Raw genomic sequence first — 26,697 nt, 5'->3', positions numbered from 1 at the left:
CACGGGCTTAGTTGCTCCGTGGTATGTGGGATCTTCCCGGACCAGGGCTTGAATCCGTGTCCCCTGCGTTGGCAGGCGGATTCTTAACCACTGCGCCACCAGGGAAGTCCCTGTAATTTCTTATAGCAATCATGTTTTATGAGATTTGTGCTCATCACATTAAAGATAAATTTACAGAAAAATTTTAAAAATGTAGTTAACTGTTTAATATCTCAGAAAGCTTCTTGTTCTTTCTCAGAAACTCAGGGCAATAATGCTGAGAACCTATTTAGGTTTAAATCCTTTGCTTCTGATGATTGAGGTCCTGTGATTGGTGGAATGTGGGAATTACCTAACCTTTTTTATCTTTATTGAGAAGGTTAATAGCACAGTCATGTCTTTTAAAAAGAAGTTTCCCAAATATTATTAAAGTGATCATAATCATTAAATGAAACCTGAGAAAGTACAAATAAGAAAAATAATTGCATTTCATGTCACCACCTGGTGACAACTACTGAGAATAGTTTTATACATTTCTTCCTATGTATTCTACCTATGGGTAGATTTTAAAATTCTAATCAGAATCACCATATGTCCATTTTATAGCTTGCTTTTATCACTTACCATTACATCTTCTTTACATTACATTACAAATTACATTATTATGTATCAGCTAATATTAATATTGATTTCTACATGAATATAAGAGTAATCCACATTCACTTTCAAAAATTTAGAAAATATAGAAAACTGTAAAGATGCAAAGTAAAGTCACCTTTAATCCCTGACACCTAGATATCAAATCACTATTATATAGCAACATTTTTATGGGTTTCATTTCTATATTTTTCCAAGTATATCTACCTATATCTATACAGATATGTTTTTAAGAATAAAATTGGAATTGGAATTTTGCATCCTACCTGTTTTTCAGCATGGTTTTCCATGTCACTACTTTTCAAAACTGTCATTGTGATAAATGCATGTCACTGTGGGTATCTTATAGGCTGAACACAGGGTAGTTCAAATGCTTCATTTTTATAAACGAAGTGCTTTAATACCACTCTTGTACAAAGAGTCTATTTCTAGTTGTAGACTTATTTTCTCAGAATACGTGGCCAGGAATAGAATTATTCTTCAAACAATAAAAGTGCTCATTCATTTTCTTAAGCTGCTTTCTAAGCATTTCTAAGCATCCATCTCTCTTCCCGGGTGGCCGTGTATGAGCATGAGGGCAGGGGCTGCTTTTGTTCCTCTCTTCAGCCTTAGTGCCTGCAAAGTATTTTGCTCCGAGAAAGACTAAAGAGACGTCAATGATTGACAGGAATGTTTGCCATGACATCTTCCATCTTATCCTTTGCTTATCGCCAAAAACGAACCAGGTTTCTCCAAAGAGATTAGTCATGCTGCCTTTCGAGGCTTTATAAGCATTAAGCAGCAGCTGAGGTATCACTTCTCTCTCTTGATTGTTTTTTCCGTTTACACATGTAACCCGTATAGCTGATTATTACTTGGTAGTGGTGGGTGGTGTGCTGGTCTGGGGGCTTGCGGTTGACTTTGTGTGGTTTTGTTATCCCCTCAGCCTTGTCTCTTCGTTAAAGTCTGTGTCAGTGTGACACAAATGCAACCTACAGGTTACGTGAGTGTGTGATATATACGATAAAAAACCTTAAAAGTCAGCACAAGGTCCCTGGCTGTAATTGGTGTACGCCAATAGTTTTTTATTTTCAGATAGAATTTCACCTGTGCAGTTATCACATCAGCAGCACCGCAAAACAGCCTAGAGAATATTACAGCCTTTTGTCTTTCCATCCCTTCATGATTGTCTTGGCTGAACTTACAATAACAAAGGAATAACTTTTCTCTAAAAATAACATCTCTTTAGGTTCTTTGTGGCAAATAACATAACCCCTGTGGTAGATTCAGCAGAGGGAGAATTTGGAAAAGGGGGTCAGAATGCACACAGACTCTTTGTAAGGGCAGAGGAATCCACGGTGGAGGCAAACATCTAGGGACGACATTGAAATGACCTTGCAGGACTGCTGGCTGCTACAATCTCAACACCTCCAAGCCTGAGTCACTAAGGCCAGGGCTTCTACTAGGGCTGTCTTCCTGCTGCTTCAGAGAGCCCCAGCTTCCTCTGCAGGACTACCCTCATCACCAGGAGTGGGTTCCCCAGGCGCCTGGCACCTCTTCTCATTGGTTCTCTTAGAGCAAAATCTCCCACTGGTGAGTCTGATCGGCTGGACCTAAATCCACAGACCTGCATCCTAGCTTAAGGGATGCTAGGAAATTGAGTTCTGACTTCTAGAATGGAGAGTTGACACCCATGACCTGGAAATTCCCCCCAATATAGAGAAACGTATTCAAGAGTTACTAGATGGTCACAAATACGTAAGGTGCCCACTTCATTGCAAAACAGATCCTTTTATGAGCAGCATCTGTGTGAAGAGGTTGCCTGGCTCAATGCTAAGGGCAACCCAGGTTGTGGGCGAATCCTTGTTGAATGAATCACACTAGGGAATTTATATTTTAATTTGAAGATAGGCTGTGACTGCTCCTTATAACAAGTTCTGACTCCTTTCTCAATATCAAGATCGCTATAAGCGTGTACCCTTGAAATAAACAGTTTGGTTCATGGCCTATTTTATAAAGACCTTAAGCCAGTGCATACACTGGAGGGTTTTGGAAAAATGTTAATGCTTTTTTTTCCAGTAGAAACTAAGTTGAGAATTCAAACTAGCGAGAGGTGGTTATATTTTGGCCCCAAGACAGAGAGGGATCCTTGCTTTTGTGCAATCTTGCTTTGTGGAGTGTAGACGAGAATGTGGACAGTGCCTGAGGGTTTGCAAAGAGAAAAGTAAAAATGTCAGATTCTGGAGTCACAACCCACCTGGAGGAAAGAGCTATTCAGGCATGAGTCCCCATGATCACAATTTGTGAGGTATGTTGTTTTATTAGATATACTAGCAAACAAAAAAAAGGTGAGTGGAAATACTCTGTGGACGCTTGTACATTGTTACTGAATTAATTCATCAACAGCTGTATTGTATTACATATTACTGTATGAATTCCTAAATACATAGTCACTCATTCATACACATATTTATTCATTAGCTAATATTTGTCAAGCACCTACTTCCCTGTTGGTGTTGTGATTACAGAGATGAAGGAACAAGCATGGTTTTTTTCCCTTGGTGCTCCTAGTATAACAAGGAGACAGAGTTCAAAACGAAATGTGCTGGGGAGGGCTACAAGGGTGCTTAAATGGGGGATACTGCTCTTTCTGGGTGGTAGACGTGTTAAAGGAGAGCTTCCCTGATGGAGTGACACAGAGGTTGAGTGTTGAGGATGAGTAGACTTTAGCCAGGTGAATAACAGGAAAGAAGGCCCGGAAGGCGGCAGGACTAGCAAGGGCAAAGGCTCTGAGGCAGAAGGGACCAGGCGGCATTCACAGAACGGAGGCCCAAGGGGATGGAGAATAGTGAGTGAAGGGAAAAACAGTATGAAATGAGTCTGAGAGGAGGCTAGACCCTGGTAAGAAAACTACAAACTAAGAGCAACGAGAAGGCAGTGAAGAATTTCAAGCAGGAGAGTGATAAAAGCATTTACAAAATGGCTTAGCCAAGTCCAAACTGACTACATTACCCAAGAAGAAGATTCAAAAGAAGTACAAGACAGAGAAGGTAAGGCATATACGGTGGTAGCTTAGAAAAGTACCAAATCGTGTAACAAGTGCAGAATTTATTTTTTATTAATTTATTTTTTAAAAAAAATCAAGATTGTGACATTTTAATTTTTTAATTTTTATTTTTTTTCTTGGCCACGCCGAATGGCATATGGGATCTTAGTTCCCTGATGAGGGATCGAACCCAGGCCCTCGGCATTAAAAGCACAGACTCCTAACCACTGGACCGCCAGGGAATTCCCAAAAGGGCAGAATTTAAAGATGGAAGAGGTTAGCAAGAACCAAGGAAGGCTTTAGGAGTTGGATTAAATCTTAAGATAGATTTAAAGACATCCTTGGGTGTCAAGAGTCATGCAGGGACACAGGAAGTTCATGATCACAGAACAAAGCAGGAAGGAGGTGAATTCAGGAGAGAGTAATCAGACAGCCTAGGGAGGACATTTTCCAGTAAGAGATGGAGTCCCTGATCCATGAAAATGCATTTAGGGATGGAAAATTTGGTCCTAAGAACATTCCAGAAGATGTGCACCTGGAGAGGTTTACCAGAGGTCACAAATGGGTGGGTGGCCTGAGCTCTCCATCTGGTTGGTACAAATGGAAGTTTAGAATTTATTTGAAAAGAGATTTGAGTGAAGAGTTCAACATCAGGAGACTTCGCGTAAAAAAAAAGAAAATCCATATTTCTGGTAAAAAGGGGAACTTCTAGTGGCTTTGAGTCCCCGTGGATGGAGTGGTCCCACCCTAACGGGCTTCACTCAATTTACATTTCCTGCCAGGTCCCTGTGGGCCTTGGGAGCTGCTGCCACCCCCTCGACAGCGGGGGGCAGGGAGGAGGGGACATCTTGCCTCCCCAAGGGATTAGGGCCAAGCATTCGAGAGGCCTAGAGGTGGAGAATTTAAGGAGGCACTCACTCTCGAGGCAGCCCTGGCCCTAGTTCCCCTCCACACTTCGATCAAATCTCAGCTGAAAGAATTTCTTCCGAGCCTCCCAGAGTGGAGATTTGCTTAAGATCTGCTCCTTTAGCAGGTGAAACTGGTTTTCACTTTAAGTCAGAGATGTTTAAATGCCCTTTTAAAATATATTTATTCTAAATTTTAAAGACAGATTATTTGTTTAAATTAAGAAAAAAATTAGTTCTGTTGGTGTTTTGGCATAAAACTACCACGGTGGACTTGAGTGACTCAGGTCTGGGGAAGGCTACCACGATCCTCGGGCGCCCCCTGCAGGCAATGAGTAAATTACCACGTGATCACAGGGGTTGGCTTCTCTTTGCCCCTCACTCTTCTCGGCTCCCCCGTGGAAGGCTCATCCCATCAAGACTTCCCTTTGAAGTCTTAGAACCGGGAGCCTGGCACGGATGTTGCAGGTTTTGGAGGGCACTCATGCACGTACGGCTATGAAATGAGCTCATTATCGCTTTGTGACAGAATCTAAATTAAGCTGGGACGTGTCTGGACAATTTTGTAGCTTACATGTCAATTCAAATAGAGGTTTTCGTTTTTTGCTTTTCCCCCTCAACATACTTGTCGTTTCTATCCTTGTATCTTCCTCATGGAGTTTTCATACTGGTAGTTACATAGTCTTTTATTATTATTTTATGTGTTCTTGTTATAGCTATTAAAACCACATTAATAACACCTTCTAACATACTGTATAACGTACGTATATATTTTGAGTATGGTCTGTCTCCCATCACTAGAATGTAAGCTGCATATAACAGGGCATTTTGTCTATTTTTTTCAGTGCTGTAGCCCCACCGCCTAGCACCTGCCCTTATTGATCAGTTCCAGAGGCTTCGTTGGCTGCTCCAGCCAGACACAAGTTCTCCCTCCCCAGGACCCTCAGCGTGGTCTCAGGGCTGCAGCCCCAGGTGCTCTGATCTGTGGCGATGTACGTGTGCCAACTGTAAGCTCCCTGCTGCAAAGCACCTTGTTTGATTCAGCTTTCTTTTTGCAACAACAGCATCTAGCATGGGACAGGTCTCAAACAAAGGCACGCACAAACCCCTTCATTCAGATCTATTAGAACAGAAGCCTGAGGGTAGCCAAGTTCATATACCTGGAAGGCCTGACAGGGAAGCACACAGATGAGGCAGGTAGGGACCTGTGGGGACCCTGGAGAGGGCCTGTGAGCTAAATGGGCCACGTCCAATCAGCACCAGCAGCTGCTGGCATGCAGGAATGGGGGCTGAAGGTCACCGGGAGCTGCTTTTACAAGCTCGAGCAAAATAAAACTCTATTTATTATTATTATTATTATTATTTTTAACTTTTTATTTTATATTGGAGTATAGTTGATTAACAGTGTTGTGATAGTTTCAGGTGTACAGCAAAGTGATTCATTTATACATATACATGTATCTATTCTTTTTCAAATTCTTTTCCCATTTAGGTTGTTATATAATATTGAGCAGAGTTCCCTGTGCTATACAGTAGGTCCTTGTTGGTTATCCATTTTAAGGATAGCAGTGTGGGGCTTCCCTAGTGGCGCAGTGGTTAAGAATCCGCCTGCCAATGCAGGGCACACGGGTTCGAGCCCTGGTCCGGGAAGATCCCACATGCTGTGGAGCAACTAAGCCCGTGCACCACAACTACTGAGCCTGCACTCTAGAGCCCGTGAGCCACAACTACTGAGCCCGCGTGCCACAACTACTGCGTGCCTAGAGCCTGTGCTCCTAACAAGAGAAGCCACTACAGTGAGAAGCACGCGCACTGCAACGAAGAGTAGCCCCAGCTCGCTGCAACCAGAGAAGAGCCCGCGCGCAGCAGCAAAAGACCCAACGCAGCCAAAAATAAATAAATAAATAAAATAAATTAAAAAATATATATATATATATAGCAGTGTGTACATGTCAGTTGCAAACTCGCAATCTATCCCTTCCACCCCACCCTTCCCACCCTGGTAACCATAAGTTCGTTCTCTAAGTCTGTGAGTCTGTTTCTATAAAAACTCTAACATTGTTGAGTGAAATCTAAGTTTCAAATGTTGGTTCAATTTAAAAAAATACTGTATGGGTCAAAAAAAAAAAAAAAAAAGGCAACCGAAAACAACCCATATCTTGCCTCCAGTCACTGGGTGGCCAGTTTTCAACCTGGTATAAGGGAATATGTTCATTCATCCCTTGGGGATAGTATTTTCAAGTGCTTATTGGGCTTTACCTTCCTGACCTGCAGTCTCCCGTTGTTTTCATTTGTACCCCAGGCTTCTTTCTTTTGTTAGTCCAGACAAGTACGGACACGCTCAAGCTGGAGGAAAAAAACAGAAGCAAATGTTGGAAACACTCAATATTACGGAATGAGAGGATGCTTAGCAGAAGACTTGAAAGTCCCCACTTGTACGTGCAGCACTGGTTTTCCTGCAGGAAAGGAGATTAGCTCAAAGGATACTGTGGGCTGGGGAGCCAAGGGGGTAGGGATGGCGGGAAATGGAGCGAGAAGGAAGACTTCCGAAGCAGAGGGAGCCAATTCAGCACTAAGGTTGGGGGCGGTTCTGCCCACCGTCCATCTGCCCAGGTTCAATGACGCTCTCCTTATCTGTGCAGCCCCTAGCTGACCCAGCCCTTTGAACAGCCCCATATGATGACTGAACTCCCAAGGAGAGGACACTGTTGGCTGCCGATCCAACAACGCTTACTTCCTTCTTCCCCTTCCTTGTTTCCAGAAACCCAGCCTAGTTTTCTTTTTCGGCAGCCATATTTCCAGCCTCAAGGAATTAGTCCTCATTGTTCAAGGTAATCATTAATCCTGTAGCTTTTGCCAGTGATTGAGGTGGGTGTAAGACAGACATAAAGGCAAGGGGGCTAGGAGATTCTGGGAAATACATTTCTCCTTGAGAGTGAGAGAAAGCAAGAGTGAGAGAGCACAGGACAGCGAGTCAGAGGAAGCATAAGCTGACGTGCATAGGGTACCTGCTGACCCCTTTTCCCTCTGCCTGTGCACCTCTTGGATAAAGACGTGACGCTTGAGGATGCAATAGCCATCTTGTGATGATAAAGGGAAGGCCAAGAATGACAGCATATCCAGCTGGGAGCCGTAACTTCTGCTTTGGTCTGAATGTTTGTGTCCCTCCGCACCCCCCAGATTCATACCTTGAAATCCTAATGCCCAATGTGATGTATTAGGAGGTGGGCCCTTTGGGAGGTGTGGAGTTCAGGAGGGTGGAGCTTTCACGAGAGGGATTTAGTGCTCTTACAAAAGAGACACCAGAGAGCTCCCTCGCCCCCTCCTCCGTGTGAGGACCCAGCCAGAAGGTGCTGGCTGTGAACAAGCCCACACCTGACCATGCTGTTGCCCAGACCTCAGACTTCCAGCTTCCAGAACTGTGAGAGATAGATTTCGATTGTTCATAAGCCACCCGTTCTGTGGTATCTTATTAAAGAAGTCTGAACACAGGAAGACAACGTCTTTGACCTGCTGATCCAGCCCAGGAACCTCCTTCCTCCATAAGAGACCCCTCCTCTCCTCTCTTCCTCCCATTCTCTGTTCACTCAGTGGCCACCTCCAAAGACCCCCTCGGGACCACCCGCTTCTGTTCGTCTCTGTCTCGGCACCTCATTTGTTTCCCCCGTCAGGTGCTTGGCACCATTTGTAATGATTTTGCCCTTTTGTGTTCTATCTCCCCCTCCACTGTCTGTTTCTGCAGCGCCTTTAAATTTGGCTAGTTAGTGATCTTTTAAATGAATGAGTGTCATTGATGGAGATTCCACTCTAGGCCAGATCCTGTGAAAAGATCCAACCCTGAAAAAAAACATCGTCGTTCAACAAATATATATTGAGCACATATGAGCTGAGCACAGGGAAGACCTAATGCAAAGGGCTTGGATTCTGGAGCTGGGACCCTGACGGAGCAGGCCATGCCACGTGGGGCTAAGGGCTGTGGCAGAGAAGGCAGGGTGTGCTTGCTATAAGGCCCCCTTATCCTCACTTCCCGAAGAGGAAATTGGGACTTCGAGAAAGGAGACTTGTCCAGAGCAATTCTCAAACCCCTGGGGTCCCTGAGATCTATTCAGGGGATCCCCGAGGGCCTCCCTTTTCCAACGACATATCTACGTGAGATCAGATTTTCTTCATATACAGCAATTAACGTATTGCAAGAGATTGAACGCAGAAGCAGGTATGAGAATCCAAACTTCCATTAAGCCAGACATTACAGAGATTTGCAAGAATGTAAAACTGCCATTCTTCTCAATATTTTTTTTGGTCTTGGAAAATATGGTAATCTTTAATTTTAAAATGTTGCTTACAATAACATGAAATGGATTTTAAAATTATTTTAAGTTAATAAATACATTCAAAAATTCTACTTCTAATATGATAAATGTTGAAGAATATACGACAGAAATTCTTCACGGTCCTCAGAAAATTTTAAGAGTGTAAAGGGATCCTGAGACCAAAAAAAATTAAGAATCGGGAGGCACATGTGTCAGAGTATACAGTAATTGCTGAATAATATTGTTGAAAAAAATTATCTACTAGGAGTACTTCCTCCTTTTTATCATGTGAATTATCAGGGCACATACATCTCTCATGCTATTGCCAAGGTCATTCGTTCTTAGCTTTTTTTTTAGGGAGGTGGATTTCTTACACGGTTCGTGGGATGGGTGGAAAGGAACGGCCCTTCCGCCCGCTCGCGGCCCCGCCGCGCTGAGCGCCCCCTGCTGCCCGCTGCTGGAGCTGCGGCCGCTCGCCACACCCACCCCAGTTTCTGTCGGCCCACAGGGAGTCGCCTGTCCCTTTAATAGGCACGTACCAAGTCCTTCCAGGTTACATGTCCTCCCCGAGTCCCAGACCTTAGGATCACTGATCAAAGATCCAATCGGAGGGAAAGTAGAGACCACTTTGTGTTTGGAGGGAGTTCTGCGTCGTCGGGGAGCGAGGGAGGGCGCGGGGCCGAGTAACACCTTAGCGGCCCTCCCCCGCCGCGGGCCGTAGTCCAGTCCCAAGATGGCGGCCACCATGAAGAAGGCGGTGAGTGGGGCGCCCGGGGTGCGGGATGCTCGGCCGGCGGGCGGGGGTCGGCCGCGGGGGGCCGGCCGCGGGGTGCCGGGGGCGCGCAGCTCTGAAGCCAGGCGCGGGGCTCGGGGCCGAGACTCCCGACCCTGAGGGCGGCCCCGGGGCGAGGCCTGCCCGCGCCCGACGTCTTGGGGTCTTTCTGGGCCCCCGGCTGGCCGTGGGGGCACCCCGGCTGGGACCCTTAGAGGACTCTGGGTCTCCTCTGGCGGTGCTGAGGATGATCCTGGAGAGTCTGAGGATCCCGCTGCCCAGACCTTGTCCTTGGGGTGTGGGAAGCCTAAGGGTCCGGTTGACTGCGGTTGGCCATAACGCAGGTGCTTTACCTGGGTCGTCACGTTTAACCCTTACAAGTTCACAAGGGTGGGCGCTCTGGTACCCTTCTTTGCAGGCAAGGAAGCTGAGGCCCAGAGAGGTGGAGTCACCTGCCCAAGGTCACTCAGCTGTAAGGAGCAGAGCAGGAACCCGCATCCCCGGATTATCTGGCCCCTGAGCCACTCAACTCTACACTCGGTGCCCCTGCGCCCTCCAGGCTAAAACCATCTGTTATTGAGGATAGACGATGGGCCGGGGCCCAGAAGCCGTCCGTTTATTATTATCTCGGATCCTTCCAGCAATTTAGCGAGGGCACGTTTTCCCCCCACTTTACAGACGGAGAAACTTAGAGCGGTGAGCGGCTTCAAAGTGACTCAGCTAATAAGCAGAGGTGGAGTGCAAACTCAGGTTTTATTTTGTTTTTCCCAAAGCCCACCTTTTATCCTACTGAACAAGCAGAACGCCTCTTCAGGGCTTATAATTCGTTAAGTCTACCCAGATGCTTAAAGAAATCTAGATAGAAAGAAAATAAAATGGAGAGGGGCAAGGAAATAATAACATCTGATATTTATTGAGGCTTTACTGTGTGCTGGGCACCGTTTTAAGCACATTGTATACATTGTTTATTTTAATCTTACACTCCTTTAAGGGTGATGCTGTGTTTCACCTTATTTTACAGATGAGGAAACTGAAGCACAGAGGCAAAATTAAGATATAGATAAATAAACATGGATGTTTTGCCTCCAGAGCCTGTGTTTTTAACTTCCATACTGTCTGATGAGAGTCCCCTGGCTGAAGGGATTTGCTCTGTAGGTCTCGTGTGTGTTTCCTTTCATTCCACTTCGAAGACCACATGGGAATGTGTTTCCATTGCTTTCCTGCTCAAGGGCACCTCATAGTCTAAGCCACCTGCTCTTGCTGTAGGGTGACCAATCCCTCCAGGTTTGCCTGAGATGGAGGGAGTGCTAAAACTGGGAAAAGCCCCAGGCAAACCAGGGTGAGTTGCTCATCCTACTGGTCTGTCATCCACAAATTCTTAATCAGGTACCAGAGTAGGGTTTAGGGCCATGATGATTCAGACAGGAACTATGTGAGAGTCACTTGGCCTCTGTTTTGTTTTTATTTTGGGCCCTCTGTCAGGTATGGCCTTTCACTCCATGGAAGAGACTAGCTGTGATTCACCCTCATTCGACAGCTGTAGAAACTAAAATACAGAGAGATGAAGTAGACGTTGAGGAAATGGTGGAAGAATGGTTTGAACCCTGGGCTTGATCGCAAAATTCTTGATCACCAACATTTTTTCCTTTCATTCATTTAACAAACTTTTTGAGCATGGTCTACGGCGCAGTTTCAGTTTTAGGTGATGGACATAAGAATGGTGAACAATAACGAAGTTTTTATCCCCTTGTCCTTATAGCACTGTAGGACTTACGCTCTTGGGGAGAGGCAGGCGTTAATCAGTAGTCACACAGAAAACTGTAAAATTTGCAACTCCGATAAGAACTATGAAAGAAAGGGGCTTGTGAAATGAGGGCCGGAATAAGGTCTGCTTTGAGGTCAGGGAAGGCTTTCCTGAGAAGGTGTGATCTGTAGGGTTCCATGAGGAGCAGAAAAGAAAGTTGGAGTACCTCCTGCAAAGGCCCTGCATGCATTTGATAAAAGGATGGCCAGGATGACAGAGAATCGGGGTGGGGGGCAGGTTGAACCATGGTGGTAAAATAACTTATAGAGGGGTAGGTGGCGGCCAAAACATAAGATTTTCTTCTTTATCTTAATAAGACTATCATAGATGCAACATCTTCCTGTAGGGGTTTCCAATGCTGTGGACAATTTCTGATAGGTTAGCGACATGTGCCTCTTTTCTCTGCCGACTGTAAGAGAAAACAGGGGCATGCCCATGTGTGAGACTGAAATATCACAGGATAGCCCTTGGAGTTTAAGAAAAATTGTTTGCAGTCTGGAGTGCTTTATAACCCATTACCTCCCAGTGGGTCATGACTTTTTCTGGTGAGAAGTTAAGATGAGATGATTCAGTCCTGTCATCTCCAGAGTGCTGCTTTCTCAGACCTGGTTCTTGGCCATGAAAGGTACTACAGTCCGATTTCTGTTTATCGTCCTGAGTACAAATGTCTCTTCCTCAGAGAAGCCACCTTTGACCTTCCCTTCACTCCCCAGCCCCTCAACACTTCCACCCCCTACACTATTTTGCTTTCACTGTCACATGTATCACCATCTAGCAGAAACGCTTGCTTTTTGCACACCTCTTCCATTAGAATATAAGCGTGCCGGTATTCTTGAGGCGAGGACTCATGAATACCCTCCTTTCACTGCCTCGTACATACAAAACACTAAGTAATTATTAAATGAATGACTGTTCACAGGGAAGGTGAATAAAAATACAAAGCAAAGTTTTATATTGTAGAAACTGGGTAGATAACCTTTAAAAAACAAAAATAAAACCAGACTACAATTGGCCGGAACTTCCTCCTAGGTTTTTAGAAACTGAGGGACCTTGCTGTGGGTCCAGATTGTGCTGGTGAAACCCAAAGTCAGTGTGGGCATGACTGAGGGTGGGTCGCTTTCCTCCCAGGGTCCCGTGAGAGGCTGATGCTCCAGATAAGGGTGCAATCATAGTGCAGGGAATTTTAACTTTCACCTTGAATCTTGGGCAGTCATATTTCTCTTAAGCCTAGCAGAATTTTCCTCTGGGTCTGGGTCTGTTCTTTGTAATGATTTTTGGTAAACGTTATTCAGGAAATAAAGCACTTAGCTGTCGTTTATTGAAAGGCGACTCCATCTCCAGGCCCTATGCTAGGTTCTCGTTTTATCCCCTCTGCAAGGTGGGAATAGCTTCCGCATTTTACAGATGACAAACCTGAGGTGGCTCCAGAGAACTGAACAATTTGCCTAAGGTTCCTGCCTCCTTGGATTTGAATCCACTCTGACTGTTTCCACCACTCTGGTACTACTAAGTAACTCCTTCCTCCTTGAGTTATTTTGGCTTTGTGAGCGGTACTAACTACATCTGGCTTCTCTCCTAACCTTCGGGGGCGTGGGTCCCTTTAAGAATCTGATGAAAGCCACGAAGACCCTTCCAGAAGAATGCACATATAATACACAGCATTTTGCATAGTTTCAGGGGTAAATGGACCTCTGACAGTCGGTGCACTCCCAGTTTAGAATTACTCCCTCCCTGCCAAATGGAGCTTCCACCAACATAGGAGTGTTCTAGATCAGTGAGATTAAAACGGAAGCCACCGCTGTAATCAGGGAGGGTGCTGACTTCTCACTTTCCACAGTAAACAGCCCTCCCCTCGGTGGCACACGGTTTAACCAGCGCGTGTGTTTGCCTCACACCCCGACTTGAGCCCTTAACCCCAGGGAGAAAACCACCACTGAGGAAATGAACTCCAGGGTCCAGTGTGTGCTGGGGGCTGCCGTTTGGTGAGGCTACAGCAGGAAACGCCTGCTTTGGAAAAGTAGAAGGCAGGTGGCCAGACTCTCCACAACTTTTCAGAAACCCTGTGTTGGTGAGTCTGATGGAGCATGATTTAGATTCAACTTCAGAAACAGTGGATTAAGCCTCAGTTGTGTTTCAGACAACCCTGTGCTGGGTGCTTTCATGGGGATTACCCCGATAAAGCCTCACCATGACAAGTGCATCTATAAATACATATTCAGGCTTTCAAGGACTCAGTATTTAAATTCTGCAGGAGCAGGAACTCTAGAATTCTCTGTTCCCTGTTGGCTTAGAGAGTTGAGACTTCTTGTGCAGGCAAATGACTTGAATGCCAACATATCTGCATATGGACTTTGCTTTGGCTTCTGTAGCATAGCTCAGTGTTTCCCAACTTCCATATTTGTAAAAATTATGCACCAGGGTGAACATTCAAAGCTATACGTATATCCCACTGTAAAGGTTTTTTTTTCATGATATCTGCTGGGTGGCTGATGATGGGGCTGATGCGTGTTTATTGGGTGATGAGAGCCTGGGTCAGAGGAAGGCTGAATTCTCGGTGTCTGCATTTATATTCTGATCACCAAGCTCCATACTGCTTGAGACAACAGGTTGCCTCAAATAAAGGAAATAAAAGTCAATTGTCGGGGCTTCCCTGGTGGTGCAGTGGTTGAGAGTCTGCCTGCTAATGCAGGGGACACGGGTTCAAGCCCTGGTCTGGGAAGATCTCACATGCCGCGGAGCAACTGGGCCCGTGAGCCACAACTACTGAGCCTGCGCGTCTGGAGCCTGTGCTCCGCCACAAGAGAGGCCGCGATAGTGAGAGGCCCGCGCACCGCGATGAAGAGTGGCCCCCGCTTGCCACAACTGGGGGGAGCCCTCGCACAGAAACGAAGAGCCAACACAGCCAAAAATAAAAATAAATAAATTAATTAATTAAAAAAAAAAAAAAAGTCAATTGTCATGAGAGACCAGGTGAAAGGATGGGGTGTGGTTATTGTGAACCATTACTGTTATTGGCAAAAGAGCCCTAAATAGTCCTTGTTGAAGCTATTATCTGTCTCTTTCCTGCTTTAAATTATCATCAAGTGCCCTTGTTCCTCTTTTATAAATGAGGGGAAACTCTAAGGAAGTCTGTTATTTAAAAAAAATGTTGTAAAAATATATGGTCCCTTGTTAATCAACTATATTCCAATATAAAATTTTTTAAAAAATGAAAAGGGGAAGGAACCAAAAAAAAAAAAAAAAGTCCCCCTTTGAGAATCTGATTAAAACCAAGGACTTCCTGCTTCTCTTCTAGATATGCATGATTGTGTGTATAAACACACACACTCCTGCCTTTAATTTGCAAGAGCTCATGGACCTGTCTGGACTCTGGAGCCAGATTACCTGGGTTGAAACCGAGCTTTACCACTTACTTGCTATGTGGCTTTGGGCAAATTATTTAACCTCTCTGTGCCATGCTTTCTCCATCGGTAGAACAGTGGTACTAATGATCCTACTTAATAAGACTGATTGGAGGATTAGCAGAGATAATAAAGTACTTAGAAAGTTCTTGGCACATAATAAATGCTCAGTAAATGTTAACTGTTATTTATATGGTTTCATAGATACTTTGTTGTCTAAGTAGTCTAATTTTATTTACAAATTTAATCACATAGTTTAAAAATATTCAATTTTTATCATTTTACAGTGAATTACACCTTATTCATAATTAAGACACATAAACAAGTTCTGCATTAAACATAATTTTTAATGTGTGTGTGGAATATAGTCACTGAAATGCATAGTGACCCTCCAGCCCGTATATCAGTTAGATTAAAAATTATAGAAACAGACTTCTGATAGCCTCAATAAACTTAAGCAAGTTTTAACTCTGAGAGAATAAACTAGTCTGAGGCATTGACCAGAATTAATTATCACATCACTTTTGTTCCCTGGGCTATCTTAAAAAATTCTGCTCTAGGTCAAAAGTTGACTGACTTGATTCAGGACTTATTCTTTTTTTTTTTTTTTTTCATGGGTTTTTATTTTGTGCCATACATCTCAGAAGAGTTTGAATTGAGTTATATTTATCTCCAGAAATGGGTACACTCCTGTTCTCGTCACTTCCTTATTACAAAGCCTGCGGTCCCTGGAGAGTTCCTCTCAAGATTTCTCCCCTGTTTCTGATTCTCTGGTACAACCCTCAGCAGTCCGTGGAGGCTGGTGGAAAGTAGTTTTAAAGGTAGTGCAGTTTTGCTCTGTGTCGATTCAGGACTTACTCTTAATTGTTATTTATATTTGAAATGTTTTTGCACCTTAGGCATTACTCCATAGCATATCAGAAGAGGCTATAGATTTATGAACAAATCATAAGCTTGTGGAGCAGAAACTTAGTAAGGCCCGTGTTTGTGATATTCTGTACCTCTCGTGATTCTGGACTCTGAGGGCCAGTAGTTTATTGGGCTATTTCAGAGTTATATTAAAAGCTAACCTATAACTTCTCCATTAAAATTAATTCTACAAAAAAATGTGTATGTTTTTTCAGGCTGCAGAAGATGTCAATGTTACTTTTGAAGATCAACAAAAGATAAACAAATTTGCACGGAATACAAGTAGAATCACAGAGCTGAAGGAAGAAATAGAAGTAAAAAAGGTATTGAAAATACAGATCTTATTTAAGAAAAATAAAAGTTCTTCATGCTATAGCTTTTTAAAACTAAATTCAGTAATATGTGATTATAGCTGTCTGGGCTCTTTGTTGTAGATGACAAAATACACTCTAGTTAGTTTAAGAAGGAAGACGTTGGTTAAGGGAGGTGAGATAGCGTACAGATTGTTGAGGGGTGTAGCCCTCGGCTGAGGGTCCAGGAGCAGGTCCCAGAACCAGAGACTTGGCTGGTGATGGAGCTGCTGTTGTCGCCACTGATCCCAGAGCCAGCTGCCCCCTCCACCATAGGGATGCTGCCCCTCAGTCCTCGGAACACTGGGCTGCCGCCGTGCCCAAGCCTGTCTGTCAGAGGCTTGTGCCCAGCCTCTTCTCATGCAGCTCTCCTGGGTTGAAGTCCGGTTCAGGTGTCTTTGATTAGTGGAATTTATGTTATTATTTGCTTTCATCCTATCATCAAGCAAAGCTGAGAAATGCAGGTTTGTGTTTGTGTTCATGTTTTTATTCTACTATAGGAAGGCAGAAGTCACAAGGTGGGAAACAAAGTAGGAGACATTTTGAGTGGCCATGGATACCTCCACTGTCCACCACAGGGGGCTTATAGCAATCTGGAACTATCTAGAGGACAGTGTGTTAGTGAGCTACGTACTTCCTTATGAAATGCTATCTAAAAATGTAAGAAACTTATTTTAATGTGATGATACCTGTGTGAAAGAGTCCCTCAAAGAGTTGAGGTCCCCAAATTAAAATTGGCTTTTAGCCTCTATTAGGGAATTTTGAATACATTCTTCATTGCCGTTCACTTTTGTATTTACAGAAACAACTCCAGAATTTAGAAGATGCTTGTGAGGATATCATGCTTGCAGACGACGACTGCTTAATGATACCTTATCAGATTGGTGATGTTTTCATTAGCCATTCTCAAGAAGAAACACAAGAAATGTTAGAAGAAGCAAAGGTATGTTGGAGTCTCTCCCTGGGTGATGAAGTCTAAGTCTTAAATTAGGATTTATGTCATTATAAAGAATGTGTAATTATAGGTGTAGGGAAAATAAGGGATGATAGCTAATATTTCGTGCATTCTTACAATGTCCCAGGCCTGCTCTGAATGTTTTGTAAGCATGATTTTGTTTAATCCTAACGATGACTCTATGGGATAACACTGGGAATCTCAATTGAGAGTTGAAGAAGAATAGAGGCTTAGAGAGGTTATGGGATTTCCTCAAAGTGACAGAGGGAATGATCTTTGACTCCAGAACCTGTGTTCTAAGTTAATAGTATTTAGAAAGTACGGAATATTATAAGGTAGAAAAGTCACCCGTAATCCCACAACCCAGAGATAATCATCCATAATAAACATTTTCATGTATTTCTTTTATGTTCTCTCCTCCTCTTTCTCTGTGCATTTTTGCTTCACGTTTTGGTCACTTAATGTCCTAGTTGGGTATTATCTTGTTCCATTTAATGTTCATTTATCCAGCAGATCTTCACTGGGAGCCTGTTCTAGGCCAGCTACACGTGCTTTAAAAACATCAATTTTGATGACTGTTTAATGTCATGTTGGTGGACATTGATTGAGCCCACTGTTCTCCTGTTGTTACATTAATTTGTTTTCACTGTTTTCCTATAGGAATATTGTGGTGAGCATTCTTAAACCTAAATCTTTGTCCACATGTAGGAAGTTATTTTAAGGAAATAATCAGAGAAGTGTAATTCCTGGGTGGGAGTATGGATTCATTGACAACATTTGGGCTTGTTATAAATTCAGATCATTGAGCGCAACCCCAATAATTTCTAATTCAGGAGGCCTGGAGTGGAGCCCTGGAATTCATATTTCTCACAAGCTTCCAGGTGATCTGGGGGCCACCCTTTGAGAACCACTGGCCAGATTTCTAAAATAATAATGTTGTCAATACTAGGCATTCTTCTTTTGTTGCTGATATTAATGGGTACATATATTATTTGTGTGATTCCATTTTTTTCTTTGTCATGTTTAGGAAAAATCCTTTTGATCCTGGCCAGGAAGGAATTTCTGACATTCCATGCATTTTGTGTGGCAAAGCTGCTCTTTCATAAATGAGGCTCTCATTACTGCTCTTTCAAAGTCTAACTCCAGGGGCCTCGTAGTTAGGGAAATTTCTGCCAGGTTTTGACGATAAGTTGTTACTTTTAATTATTGGTGAGTGTGTGAATTTTTATCATTTCCTCTAGTTCCATAGTTATTTTTGTGGGAAGTTGGAAAAGGCTGTGTCAGAAGCCAGGCCCGTGGTAAACTGTTTACCCTAAATGTTTGAATGTCATTATTTCTTTATTAGGATATGATAATTTAGGAGTTAATTTTCTTTTCTTTTATTCTGTTTTTTAAGTCAGCCAAAACTGAGAAAAGCTTGATTTATTCTATAATAAGCAAATATAGATCATGAATGAAAAATGCCCCACATTCAGACTTTTGGTTTAGATTTAATTATCAGTGTTATTTAGCTGCCTGTCCAAGTTTAGAAAATTTTTGACCTAAAATCTTCCCAAATATTATTTCATCCACAGATGCTCAGAAATCACCCAATTGAATAGAATTAATTTAAACTAATTTTTTTTTTCCAGAAAAATTTGCAAGAAGAAATTGATGCCTTAGAATCCAGAGTGGAATCAATTCAGCGGGTGTTAGCAGATTTGAAAGTTCAGTTATATGCAAAATTTGGGAGTAACATAAACCTTGAAGCTGATGAAAGTTAAACATTTTATAATACTTTTTTTAATTTGTTTAATAAACTTGAATATTGTTTAAAATGATAATTTCCCTTCTTCAAATGATATGGAAAGCAAAACTTTTTTTAAAATTTTCATTTATTTAATGGAAACTTGCCTATTTTCACATGTCTTGCTTATTTATTTTATATTTTTAAAAGAAGACAGTATTCATCTATGTATTTTGCATAACAATTATATCAAGTGTAGGGGCTTTATGTCATGTTATTAAAATCAGTTAAGCAATCGTTTACGTTTCTATATTATCATTTAGAATATTTGTGCAATTTTTATTATAAGAAAATTTAACAGTTAACGTGTGTCACGTTGTTTATCTACTATGTCTATTTCAGTTGCCACTTAGAGATGGTAAAAGCACTACAGAAAGATCCGGTCCTACATCTGTCTACTTTTACTCACTTCACAACTAAAACTTTGTCATATACTAAAACATATGTATATATTTTCTTTAAATATGTGTAGTATATATTACATCTAAGCATATGTATTTCACATATAGATCTTGGTTTAAGAGTCCAGATGATGCTGAGACAAGTGAGGCATGTTGAACTTCATACACAGAGCAGAACAACAGAGATAGACCAATAGAAAGAGATGTTTGGGGTTTTTTTTTAATTATAAGTTTTAGATTTTATTTTAATGCTTTGTAATTAACTGGGGTTTGTATTGATAGTGATGTGGAAGTTAAGCAGCTGTGTGTTTAAAAATAAGGCTTTTTTCCTTAAAGAGTACATTTACTGCCTACTGCCCCTGCAAAAGATAACCGTTTTGGGATTTAGAAGACCTAATTGTATTAACTTTCCAGCAGGTGGCACTGATATGCCAAAATACCAATGGAGGAATCATAATACCCAAGTGAGGATATTTCCAGGATTAAATGTCCATAGTTTTAGAGGAAATGTCATTTTTTTCACTTTCAAGACTAAGCATTGCATATGTATTTTTTTGGTTAAACGTTTAGAAACAATTCAGGCTTAAAGGTAGAATATATAATTCTAAAATTCTTCATGACTTAAAGGCAAACTTTTAAATTGCTGCAAATTTTCCCAAAGAGTGATATTCAAATTCTAGAAAATGACTCTTAGAAGGATATTTTTTCTTCTGTGCGTTTGGTTAGAAGTGTGAGACTGGGGAAATGTATTGTACCAGGAAATAGGTAACACCCTCAAATTAGAGAAGTTGGAGAAAATTGGAGCCAGGATTCCAAAGGTGGAGGGTAAGCACTAGGAGTGTTTTGTACCCACAGAGGCTGGCGGGGAGGGAGCCCCCACCCCCTTCACTCTGGAACCCAGGGAAGGGCTGCCTTCATTTGAAGAGGGGCACAGCCAGCCAGGGACATCCCTCCAGTGACAGAGCCAGGGGACTGGGCACCCTGACCTCATTCTCCCTCCAAAGCCCAGCTGGTGTCCACCACTGGCCAAACCCATTGGGAATCCAGAGGTAGTCCATAGAGGTCGGTCTTTTGCGGGGCCCAGGGGGAGGTGAATGGATGGATCTGGAGGGCCAGTTGGAAGATCCAGCAGAGGCTGGCTAAAATTGAACCTTTTAGAAATGTTAGCAATGAAGGCTCACCTGACTTATATGTGCCAGAAACTGAATTGTATAAACTGGCCAGGACTGAAATTTTGTAACCACATTAGCGAATAAGCCTAATACAGAAAAACCAAACACCTAATGGGGGGAGGGAGGGGCATACATTATTGCTAACTTTATACCTTTTTTTTTAAAGTGTACCTGTGAAGTAAACTTACGAAGGATGTCAGAAATACTTGATTCCCATCTTAAATTCATTCCTAAAGTGTCTGTCAGCCTTTTCTTATTTTTATTAGTAAATTCATTGGGCTAAGGTGAAGGCTGTGAACTGAATGTACTGCATCTGATAAAATCCAGCCACGTAGAAGTTTTGATCTGGATTTGTCACCACTTTTTTCTTTTTTTGGACAGTAATCCTGATTTTTATATACAATTACTAGTTTTAGAAAGTGCAACTTTTTTTTTTTGTTTAAAGCAATGCAGGCTAAACGAAAAGATATTTGTAGAACAAAACTGACCATCAGGCTGCTAGCTTGCAAACTCATGTGCACAATATGCTATGTCTTATCCAGGCATTGATAGGAAGTAAATAATAGATAATTTGCTCTGCAGTGAGGGTCTTAGGAGCTCGTGCTGCTGACTTTAGTTTTAAATACTTCTCAAATCTGTCCATTTCTTTCTATCTCCACAACCACCACTAGGCTTATCCAAGCCTTAAGAGCTCTACTCAAAACCACGACTAATTAGGGGAGGGATGCCATTTGATACAGAGTTTTGACAGCTGGAGGCCAGGGGGAATTTCTTAAGGGCTTTGAATAGAAAGGTGGTATATATGATTGGAACAATATTTTAGAATAATTTGGCAGTTGTTTGGTGGGTTTTACTACAAAGTGATGGAGGAAGGGATACCAGATGTTACTGCACTTTCTTTGGTGCATAGATCCAGTTGGCAGAGGAAAAGAAAGAAAAGTAAGCTAGGACCTGGAGAGAAGGTGAGAGATGTAGGTCTTGACAGTGATTGGAGAGATGAAGGTTCAGGAAGGAGGAGAAACCAAAGAGAACTTGGTTTTGAGCACAGGCCAAGTACAGCCTGCAATAGGTTTTCTTTGGCGCTCCTAGTTAAAAAAAAAATTTTTTTTTAAAGTGTCTTGCCACAATAAAATCAGGAGCTCTCACATGAATGCAGTTTGGCCAAACATTGGGACCACATTTCCCGCTGGCATCTTCAGCCGCTCACCCATTGGACGGAGCGGCTCTCCAGTTCGCCCCGCCCACTCCTCTCATTTGCATACTTGCCGGGCGCCCGCCCACGCTCGGCTTTGCTACTTCCGGAAGCCTGTGCGCGCCCCGGAAGCCTGGGGCACCCCTGGAAGCCTGTGGAATGGTTAACAAAGGCAGGAAAGTCGGAAGTGTCTGGTCTATCCAGCAGGAAAGGGGAGAATGAGAGAAGAGCCTGAGTTTGGCTTTGGACACTTGTAGTTGCTAGGACGCCAGCCCTGTGCCGATGTAAACTTGGCTGTTGGAAAGGTGGGTTGAAACTTCTTTTTCCCGGGGCTACACCCGAGGCGCTGCTGCCTCCCGGTAGAGCTGCCCCTAGACGGCGGCAGAACGCTAAAGTTGGGAAGACAGGTGGGCCGAGGTCGAGGCCTAGGGAGCCAGAGTGGGTTTGGGAACCCCTGCCTGCAGCGACCCGTCCTGGGGCCTGCGGAAGACGGCTGACCAGGCCCCGGCAGCAACGCGCCGTCGGGGCTCAGAGGGGAACAGGCCTATAGGATACAGGCGGGAGTCTGCGTTTGAGCCCCTGCTTCCCAGATTCCACGTGAGCCTGGGGCTGTCTCCACTCCATGCAGGACTGGGGAGATATATTTTAGGACCATTTTCATCCTAGAGAAGCGCTTCTTAACGTTTCAAGTACACACACACCATTGGGGGATTTTGTTAAAACGCAGGTTCTGGTTCAGTGGGTTCGCGCTGGGTCCTGGGACTCTGCATTTCTAATAAGCTTCCAGATTATTCTGATATTGCTGGTCCGTGGGCCATACCTTGGACAGCCCAGGTAGCTTGTCATGGAAGAGAAGAGGACTTAGGAAAGAATGCAAGTGGGAGAAAAAGAACCAGCAAAGGAGACAGAGGCTGCAGTAGTGAGGGGGTTGTAGAATCTTACACATCTTACAGGTGCAAAGGTTTTCGCAGGACTAAACCCTGAAAAATCATTTTCTCCATTGGGCATGATGCTGAGGGAGATGACGGATAGAGTAGTTGCCTTCAACAACTATTTATAGAAACTGGGGGTGGAACCCAGTGTTTTAACAAGCCCTCCAGGTGATTGTGATTCAGCTAACTGAACTATCCCGGCTCCAGTAATTCAGTCTGTGTGGGGTTGGGAGGGAGAAACCAAACACCAACTGAGAATTCTCAATGCACAGTTTTAGTGGGGAAAAGAGTAACAAGATACCGGAGCATCAAAGAAGACTGACCCATCCTGCTTAGGGGTGAGGGTAGTTAGAAGTGTCCTGCTTGCTGGTGGTAAGCAGATTATAAAAGATTAAGCAGTGGTGATTGAGATTTGGAGGCAGAAGTGAAAAGGATCTTTACAAGAAAGTTAACAGTGGAAGGAAGGAGATGGACTATCATTCAATGCCATTACTGTGTCGATGGAAGGACGTTTTTTGGGTTTGTTTTCGCTTTTAAGATCAGGGAATATATGAGTCCATGTAGGAGTAGATGGCAAGGAATCCAAGAGAGAAAATGATGGAAAAATCAAGGGACAAGAGATAAAGAAGCACAGCAGGGGAAGGGTCGGTGTGAAGGAAAAGGATGACACGGTGCTTATATGAACAGTAAACCGGAAAAACGCACAATTCAGTTTACATTTTATAAAAGCTCTTCCTTGAGGAGTAAATGATAGAAAAAAGATTCAGAATAGTGATTAATTCTGGAGGAGGAAGAGGATATGACTGGGGAGGCAAAGACAGGAGGCTGGGTCATGGGTACATAGCTGTTTACTTTCAATATGTTATATTCAGTGGGAATCCTTCATGCTAACATGAAATCACTCACAATAACAAGTGTTTATAAAACTGTTAGTTATGGCACAAATAAACCAGAAAGAAGTGTGTGTTGTGAGGTTGTTACTGATGTTTAACTACATCACTTTCAACATTTTTTTGTGTCATTTGACATAGAACTTAGTATTGTAACTCTCCATTTTTAAAGGTAGAAAACCAGTAACAACTAAAACCACAATTCTTTATTAAAGATTAGATACGCACAGATACACAGACACACAAATGCACGTGCACATACACCCGTACTGGGCAGAACTTGAAATTTGGTTTAAAGATTTGGTATAAAAATTTTGGAGGGCAGTAATTAGGGCTTGTTTGTTTGTAGGTGTTTCTCAGTAACTAGTTCTCTTGTAGAGCCTGCATTCTGATGCCTGAGATTAATTCTAATGATACTAAGAACAAGCATTGAGGGCTTATATGCTGGCACTGTTCTGAATGCTTTTTATGTATTAATTCCTTTCTCACAATAACTCTTTGGAATAGATTCTCTTATTACCCCTCATGGTACAGGTGTGGTAAAAGGTTTATAGAGGATAAGCAATTTGCCCCAAGTCTCACAGCTTAGGTAGCAAATGGGCTGTTAATGAATGTATAGACTGTACTGCTGAGACTTCTTTTCTTTGGTGATTTTGTGTCCTTTTACTGATGAAAAAGGCTTTCAGATAGCTTCTCAAATGTTCATGTAAATGTATATGTGTATGTATATATAAAATATAAACATAACATTAAAAGAAGAGGGAAAAGAAAGAATGGAAATGAGTAAGAAAGAGAAAAGTAAATAAATTGGCCCAGAATCCGCACGTTAGATTAACATGCTCTGAGCTTCTGGCAGCTAAGGCAAAGAAAGAAAAATGATGAGTAAATACCACGTTAGAAAGAGTGATACATACCAGTATCTCAGGAGAAAGGAAAAAAAAACGTTTTTCAAAGGATTAAACCCTGAAAAAAAATTTCCCCTATTGGTCATTGACTTTGAGCAGTGGAGTAGATGTTAACTTCAACACCTGCTTCAGAAGAAATGCAGGAGCAGAATTCACATGGCCAATTCTTGTAGCAACTTAATAGTTAACCTCAATCCAGTGAAAGGAAATCAGAGACAGGCTGATGATAACCAGCCAACATCCATAGGCATGGTCTGAGCACTTTATGTATGTTCACTTAGTCCTCACAACCCTATAAGGAACAGGCTTTTATTCTCACCATCTCCATTTTACAGACGACAAAAAGGAGGCCCAGAGAAATTAAGTGCCCTGCTCAAGACCCCACAGTCTTTAGTAGGGGAGCCAAGACTCAAGTCCAGGCAGTGGGGCTTCAATCTGTGCACCTAAACACTTGATTGCAATCCTGATATGCAAGTGTAGAATCTTCCAGCAGTCCCTCTAGATCCAAGGACAGCCCATAGGTAAGTTCAAATTCAGAATTTCCCCTAGAAATGGGTAGGAATTAGAGAGCAGAGTAGTGATGGCCTTGGTGTATGAGCCATCGTAGAAGACCCATTTCAGTGCAGTCCTGTAAGGTGAAGGAAGGTCTCTGGTTATGCCCGTAGAACATCTGGAATCTTGAACTTGGCCTTGTGCACCACTGTGCACAGTAATATTGGGTACATGGGGAAGGGTCATTTCTGTTGGAAAGGGACAGTGAATGCTAGTCATAATTTCTCATTTATTTTGTAATAATATGTCTAACATTCACAATCGTATCGCAGTTTGCGGTAACATTGGAATTATTGGTAGAGTTTGTCTGGTAGATGTCAACAAAACCCATGAAGGCACAGATGTAGATGAGCAGATGTACTAGGAAATGGAATTAAATCCTCCTCAGGATGTGATTGCAGTGGAAAACAATTGGCAGTGGAAAACTTGGATTTAATGAATAATCTACTAATTAATATCTTAAACCATTCAGCTCAAACTTATGAAGTCCCAATTGCAGTAGCTGGCAGTGGCAAAAGGACTATAATTAAACTAAACTAGCCCCTAAATATGATGAAACTTGTGTCCAAGCTGACTCTTGATTTGGTCCACATCTCCATGGTGGTCTCTACCACCTTGGTCCAGTGGCCATGATTGCTCATGTGGACTATTGCTCATTTCTTCTAATGAGTCTCCCTGACTCTGTTCTTCTTTTTTTTTTTAAAGTATTTATTTATTTATTTATGGCTGTGTTGGGTCTTCGTTTCTGTGCGAGGGCTTTCTCTAGTTGCGGCGAGCAGGGGCCACTCCTCATCGCGGTGCGCGGGCCTCTCACTATCGCGGCCTCTCTTGTTGCGGAGCACAGGCTCCAGACGCGCAGGCTCAGTAATTGTGGCTCACGGGCCCAGCTGCTCCGCGGCACGTGGGCTCTTCCCAGACCAGGGCTCGAACCCGTGTCCCCTGCATTGGCAGGCAGATTCTCAACCGCTGCGCCACCAGGGAAGCCCCCTCTGTTCTTCTTGACACACTCCCTTCTATTCATTTTTTTAACCCAGTAGCCAGATAGATTTTTTCAGACTACAAATCTGATTCCCCTCCCCTCAAAAAAAAAAAAAAAAAAAATCCTCTTCTCAGTAAGAGTCATAGAAAAGAAAACAGCTCACCTGGCCTGCTTAGTGTGAACCCTGCCTGCCTCTCCATTGCCCCTCACCTCTGCACTAACCACACTGGCCTTGTTCCAGCTCCCCAGGTTTGTCATGCTCCCTTCGGTCATGGGACCCGTACCTTCGCCAGATCTAATCCCCCCAGTTACCTTCACAGCCCGTGTGCCTCTCCTTTGCAGCACATGTGGCTAAAACATTGATAGTTATCTGTGCAGATTGTTGGTATGTCTTCCTCATTAGATGACATCAGGGACCACTTTGATCTTGTGCTCACTCTTATATTCTCAGCCCCACCCACCATGCAATCTGGCACACCCTAGTGCTCAGTCTTTATTATGGGCCAGCAATTCCGCTCCTTGGTAGGGATCCAATAGACATGAGAGTTTGTGTCCATCAAAAGGCATATACAGAAATGCTCATAGTGACTTTATTCTTAATAGCCAAAACCTGGAAACAACCCAATTTCCATCAACAGGAAAATGGAGACATAAATTGTGGTCTATTCATACAATGAAATACTACACAACAATAAAAAAGAACAAATTACAGTGACATGCAAGAAAACTGATGAATCTCACAGACATAATGTTGAGTGAAAGAAGCCAGACACAAAAGAGTATGTTGTATATGATTCCATTGATAGGAAGTTTAGCAATGG

At 43.0% G+C, this 26,697-nt stretch overlaps 1 protein-coding gene across 1 annotated transcript; it reads left to right on the top strand.

Moving 5' to 3' along the window:
• Window positions 1-9,531: 9,531 nt before the first annotated feature.
• PFDN4 (prefoldin subunit 4) lies at window positions 9,532-19,045 on the top strand. The gene is made up of 4 exons (XM_061209244.1): window positions 9,532-9,633; window positions 15,978-16,085; window positions 16,915-17,055; window positions 18,699-19,045. Exons 1-4 carry the CDS (start codon window positions 9,610-9,612, stop codon window positions 18,828-18,830), a joined length of 405 nt encoding a protein of 134 aa, XP_061065227.1. The 5' UTR covers window positions 9,532-9,609; the 3' UTR covers window positions 18,831-19,045.
• The last annotated feature ends 7,652 nt before the right edge of the window (window positions 19,046-26,697 follow it).

The sequence above is a fragment of the Eubalaena glacialis genome, chromosome 13, assembly GCF_028564815.1.
Source record: "Eubalaena glacialis isolate mEubGla1 chromosome 13, mEubGla1.1.hap2.+ XY, whole genome shotgun sequence".
Taxonomy (NCBI): Eukaryota; Metazoa; Chordata; class Mammalia; order Artiodactyla; family Balaenidae; genus Eubalaena; species Eubalaena glacialis.
This window is presented reverse-complemented; position numbering and strand designations above follow the sequence as displayed.

What these genes read in the sequence shown, in the direction of transcription:
- PFDN4 (XM_061209244.1), top strand. Translation starts at nt 9,610, where the DNA reads ATGGCGGCCACCATGAAGAAGGCG. An exon ending in CGGCCACCATGAAGAAGGCG is followed by an intron (nt 9,634 to 15,977) that starts GTGAGTGGGGCG and finishes ATGTTTTTTCAG; the next exon opens with GCTGCAGAAGATGTCAATGT. An exon ending in AAATGTTAGAAGAAGCAAAG is followed by an intron (nt 17,056 to 18,698) that starts GTATGTTGGAGT and finishes TTTTTTTTCCAG; the next exon opens with AAAAATTTGCAAGAAGAAAT.